Raw genomic sequence first — 5461 nt, 5'->3', positions numbered from 1 at the left:
GTTGTTAATATATTCTGACTACTACTAATCAAAGTTTATCTATTTGGCACTCTGCCATTTTTTACTTAACATTATATCAATCAATCAATCCTTATTTATTTGACCACTTAAAAGGCTAAACTGTAGTCCACCATGTTGCCAGAACTGCTTGACCATTTTCCTACTGTACTACTGTAAAACATCTGGGCTATTTCTTTTCTATTTTCATTATTATAAATAGTGCTATGAAAATCTTTGTTCAATTTTACTTTTTCCTCCTGTTTTTTTTTCCCCTTGGAGTATGTACCAAAAACAGAAATACTGGGTTGAATGGTACTAAGTGAAGAGTTTCTACTAAATACTACGAGATTACGATGTAGGCAATAGTATACATAACTTGCATTTTAACTGATGACAGTGAAACCTACAATGTATAATTTTGTCCTATCTCATCAATAATGAAAACTTGTCAAGTTTAATATTATAAATAGTGTGGAAAAGAAAGGGACAACCCCACATTTAAAAAAGGATAGTTAGTGGCATAAAAAAATGTAACTTTTATTTTTTAGGCTTAAATTATTAACGACTAAAACAAGTTTCCTGATTTCTGTTTAAACATGATGAACTGGTAACATTAATCTACTTTCTCTTCCTCCTGAAATCCCACTAAAATGAAAGTAAAAAAATAAGAAAGGAGAAAACAATAAGGATAAAGAGAATTGGAGAGAAGACAGTGTATGAACATTTCAACTAATTTTTAGAAGGTGTTAAGATGATGGAGGAGTGATTAACTGACATAGTTGAAAGGCCTCCTCTGAGGGCCTGCAGAGGAGGATTCCTACAAGAAGCAAGCAGATCTGCACTGTAGGAGTCAGAAACGCAGGATCATATACAAGGTAAGATAGAAGAATTCTAACAACTGGCAAGAAGTCTGTATATTGATCTCTTAGACCCCTTAGGTGTCCTCCCCATTCCTGAGATTAACTCTCACTCTGGAAGGAGATCCCAGGACTGCAGAAACAACAGGCTGATGGAGGGGTAGCTAGAAAAGGGTGATAGCCTCTATAATTCTAAGGGAAATTTTTTCCAATCTAGAATTTTATACCCAGCCAAACTATACTCAAGTATGGGGCAAAATAGAGAAATTTTTCAGATAACCAAGGTCTCATAAAATTTATTTTCCATCCATGCTTTCTTAGAAAGCTCATGGAAAATGATGCACATAAGCAAATAAAGGAAATGAAGGGAAGAAAAAAAAAGGAAGAAATATTTGGCATTCAGGAAATAGGGTATTCAACACAGCTGAAGAGAGTCCCCACAATAATAGTGAAAAGCCAACAGTTATACAGCAGACCCAGAGGGTAACCAGTACTGACCCAGGAAGGATGATAGAGGGCTCCACTAAAGATGTCTTCAGGGGAATAAATATACAGCTGATGTGTTTGAATATCTGGACAATTTCACTAAGTGGTTTTATGATAGAAATTTTGAAGTATTTGGAAAAAAACTGATAAACAGGAGTAACTACACCCTAACTGTGTAAATACACAGTAAAACCCCTCCATGCCCCCCTAATCCCAGCTTCCACAGCTCCATCAGCAGGCATAAAAAGGGAGTCTCAGAATTCTATATACTCTGGGTAAAATGGGTCCAATACCAACCTCCACACTTCCATCAGCAGAAATGAAGGATAAGCCCCAGAACTCCAGGTAAAATTCTCTCCTGCCCTTTGTTACATCCATATTTCCCAAATAGCTAAAATGATGAGTGGAATCCCAAATTTGGCATGCACCTGGCAAGACCCTATAAAACTTCAATCTCCGCAACAACCATAGTCACATCATTACCATCTGCCTTGAGACCATGCAGAACAATCTTTTTATGACCTTTTTTTATTAGACACCACAAGAAAACAAGGACTCCCATCCCCAGGACTTCCCTAATTGCCCAGTCTTTCATTCCTACAGAAACTTGTCCTCTTTTCTGACCATATCTCCCATTTCTCCCCTACCCAAACCCCTACACTACCTTAGCCACTCATTCCCATGGTCATACTCTAAAACTTGACATCACCAAATGTCAAGACAAAACCTCCAGAATTTTAATATCAAGCATCCAAATCTTCAACCACTTCCTACCTTTCCCCCTCATTATTTGTAATATCATGACTCTAAACTTCTAGCCCTGATTAAATCTGATGCTGTCTGCTCTGCCCCTGTACCCACAAAGCTGAACACAGCTGGAAAAATACAAAGCCAGAGGAAAACACAGCCATGCTGACTAGTCTCACTTTAAATTCATGAATGTCAAGTATACTGCCTGGAAATTACACATTTCCTTAGTCCATTTATTTTCCTAATCTTCTAGATGACTATTTCACTCTTTCTCCTCTCTCTTCAAATCCCTTATCCTCACTACCACCACCACCAGTTGCTGTCAAGTGATTCTGACTCATGGTGACCCCATGTGTCAGAGTACAACTGTGTTCTGCATGGTTTTCAATTTTTCTGAAGTAGATCATCAGGCCTTTCTTCTGAGGCACCTTTGGGAAGACTCAAGCATGTTAATCGTTTGCACCACCCAGGGACTCCTTATGCTCACTAGAAACTTATAATCTTGCTTCTATTTCACTGGAAGTAATAAAAGCAATCAGGAGATAACTTCCACATGCTCCCACACCATCACTACGTATCTATCTACATCTGTGTCCACATACTCTCTCTTCTCTCCTATTTCTATGGATGAACTGTCTATGCTCCAAATGAAATATTCCCCCATCTTCAACATGTGCACTAGATCTCCTCTCCTCCCATCTACTCAAGAAAATTGTTCTAGCAATTCTCTCTTCTGTTTCTTATGTCATCAATCTCCCCCTCTTGACTTGATAGTTCTCATTAGCATACTAACATAATTTAATTTCTCCCACCTTAAAAAACTTCCTTCACCTCACTTTTCTCTCTAGTCCAACCTCCTTCACTGTAAAACTCTGAAGAGTTGTCTATACTTCGTATCTCTGAACTCACTCCATTTAGGTTTTTACCCCCACCATCATGATGAATCTGCTCTTCTTAAGATTAATGTTACTAATTGCATTTAAATCAACTAAAGTTGATTACAGTACTTTTTTCTGCTTAAAACACTTTGTTTCCTTCTATTTATCTGCCTGTTCCTACTCTGTCTCCTTTGTGGCTCCTCTTCTTCTCCTCAACCTCCAAACATTACAGAGTTCCAGGGCTTGGTCCTTAGATCTCTTCTCTCCTGTATCTACACTCCCTGGGTGATCATAACTAGTCTCCTAGTTTAAAATACCATCTATACAGTGATAACTCCAAAAATTATAACCCCAGTCTGGACTATTTCCTTAAATTCAAAATGTACATATCCAATCACCTACTCAACATCTCTACTTGGATGTCTAACAGGCATCTCAAACCTAGCATATCCAAAATCAAACTCCTGATTTCTATGAACCCCATTACCTCCCACCAAAATAAAACAAAACAAAAACTAGTAACAACAAAACCCTGACCTTCCCTGCACTCAACCCATCCTTCCAGCTACTCACACTAAAAGCCCTGGCAGTTTCCTTGTTATCTCTTTCTCTCACATTTCACATCCAACCCATAGGGAAATCCAGTTGGCTCTACCTTCACAATCGACCAGTTCTCACCACCTCTACTACTGCTCTAGTCCAAGCCAATACTATTTCTCACCAAAGAAAATTATTGCTATAGCGTCTTAACGTCTCTTCCTGCTTCTACTCTTGCCTCAGGCCCATAATCTATTCGTAACATAGCAGCTAGAATTCTTTTAAAATTTAACTACTAAATGCAGATTTTAATTTTTTTATATTTTAAATGTCACGTCTCTGTGTAAAAGGCAAGTCTTTTAAACGGCCTATAAGGCCATTTAAAATCTGCCTTCAGCCCCAGCCATACCTCTCTCCTTGCTTTCCAGGAACACAGCAGGCATTTTCCCCCTCAAGGTTTCCATCTGCTGTTCTTTCCCTGGGACACTCTTTTCTCAGATATGTGAATGGCTGGTTCAACTCCTTCAAATCTCTGCTCAAAAATCTCCTATCTCTTGACTATCCTATTAAAATTCCAATCCTACAGTCTCCTATCTCTTAACTATCCTATTAAAATTCCAATCCTACCCACCCCTCAACTTTTTCCTCCATCATACTTAACACCATCTAACACACTACATATTTTGTTTGTTTCCCCCATCTACAATGTAAGTCCCTTAGTCAGGTATTGTTGTCGGGTTTGTTCACTGCTGTATTCCCACCCAGCACATGGAACGGTGCCTGTCACATAGCAGGAACAAATATTGGTTGAAAGATAAACAGTGTCATTACTAGTAGCTAATCATCTCATTTACAGTTATCAAAATTCAAGAGCTGGAGCCACTAAATGTTTAGTTTCTCAGAAAATAAAATATACCAGAAGTTCCAGATTTTGTAGTTGCCAATAGTCCAGTCTAATCCATTTTACCAGCTCCGAAAAGAACACTTAAGAAGATTTGTCATTTTTAGTGATGTACTTTTACTTTTCACTTTTAGTATAAAACCACCTTGTTCTGGAGAGCATGTTTTCGAGATGCCTTTTCATCCGTTAGCTCCTTTCGCAACCAATTCTGAGGTTGAGAAAGTCAAGTAGAAAAAAGAAGGGAAGAATCAGATTCAGAAATAAACGAGCCGAGCCAAGCTCACACCCTAACTAGCAGAGCAGGGCTCTTTCCATCCCTCCATTTTGCCTCTGAGGCCCTGCAAGGAACAAGACCCGGCTCGGATCTCCAGAGCTTTGGATTCCAGTAGTAACAGATCCATGGACAGATGGAAAGACAGATGACAAAAAATGATGGTAGCCTACAGCAAGGATTAAATGTGAGCCCCCACTGTTAAGTCCTCGGAAAGGGAGGAAGGAGGGGCACCCTGGCTCTTCCTCCCAGATACACTAGCAAAGGGTTTAGCAGAGTTGCTGCCAGAAACCCGCCCAAAGTTCTTCAAACCCGCCAGGTAACAGGAGTGTTGGGGCGCCGGGTGCTGTGAAGCCGGACTCAGGGCCAGCCCTCAGCTAAGCCCAGGACAAGCACGAAGACTCCGCGGGTCGCGCAGGCTTTCCTTCGGCTCTTGAGCGCCTGTACTGTCGGGGCAGAACCTAGCGGCCGCCTCACTCAGGAGCTGAGGCGAATCGCTGCGCCTTCAGCACCGCCCTCCTCCGCGCTCGTCCCGCGCGCGCAAAACCAGGCGTCACGTGACTCCGCTGCAATCCCCGAGCGGGAGCCCTCCCCTCCTGCCCGCCCCTAGTAGCCGCTGCGGGAAGGCGTCGTGGATGCCGGCAAAAAAAGAGGCTGGGGCGGCGGCCGGACCCGTGAGGGTCTAGGCGGGGGTTACCGGGTAGAGGTAGAGTACCGCTCCCACCAACGCCAACAAGAAGGTAACGGCGAAGATCGCGAAGTCCAGCATGGCTCTTCTGCT

The 5461-nt window shown here is 41.4% G+C and overlaps 1 protein-coding gene across 2 annotated transcripts in view; it reads right to left on the bottom strand.

Moving 5' to 3' along the window:
• The window catches only part of LOC101349885 (cytochrome P450 20A1), a 33964-nt gene extending 28509 nt beyond the window's left edge, over window positions 1-5455 (bottom strand). Inside the window, exon 1 of one of the 2 annotated variants that reach the window (XM_004378243.3) lies at window positions 5378-5455. In XM_004378243.3, coding sequence (XP_004378300.1) covers window positions 5378-5449 — 72 coding nt within the window. In that variant the 5' untranslated portion in view covers window positions 5450-5455. Of the gene's footprint in view, window positions 1-1640; window positions 2402-5377 lie in introns of those variants that run through there. The other variant, XM_023733010.1, reaches the window with a different exon arrangement.
• Between the last annotated feature and the right edge of the window lie 6 nt (window positions 5456-5461).

This window comes from Trichechus manatus, unplaced genomic scaffold (genome assembly GCF_000243295.1).
Source record: "Trichechus manatus latirostris isolate Lorelei unplaced genomic scaffold, TriManLat1.0 scaffold00056, whole genome shotgun sequence".
In the NCBI taxonomy this organism is placed as follows: Eukaryota; Metazoa; Chordata; class Mammalia; order Sirenia; family Trichechidae; genus Trichechus; species Trichechus manatus.
The sequence above is the reverse complement of the archived record's forward strand: the minus strand, read 5'-3'. Positions and strand labels throughout refer to the sequence as shown.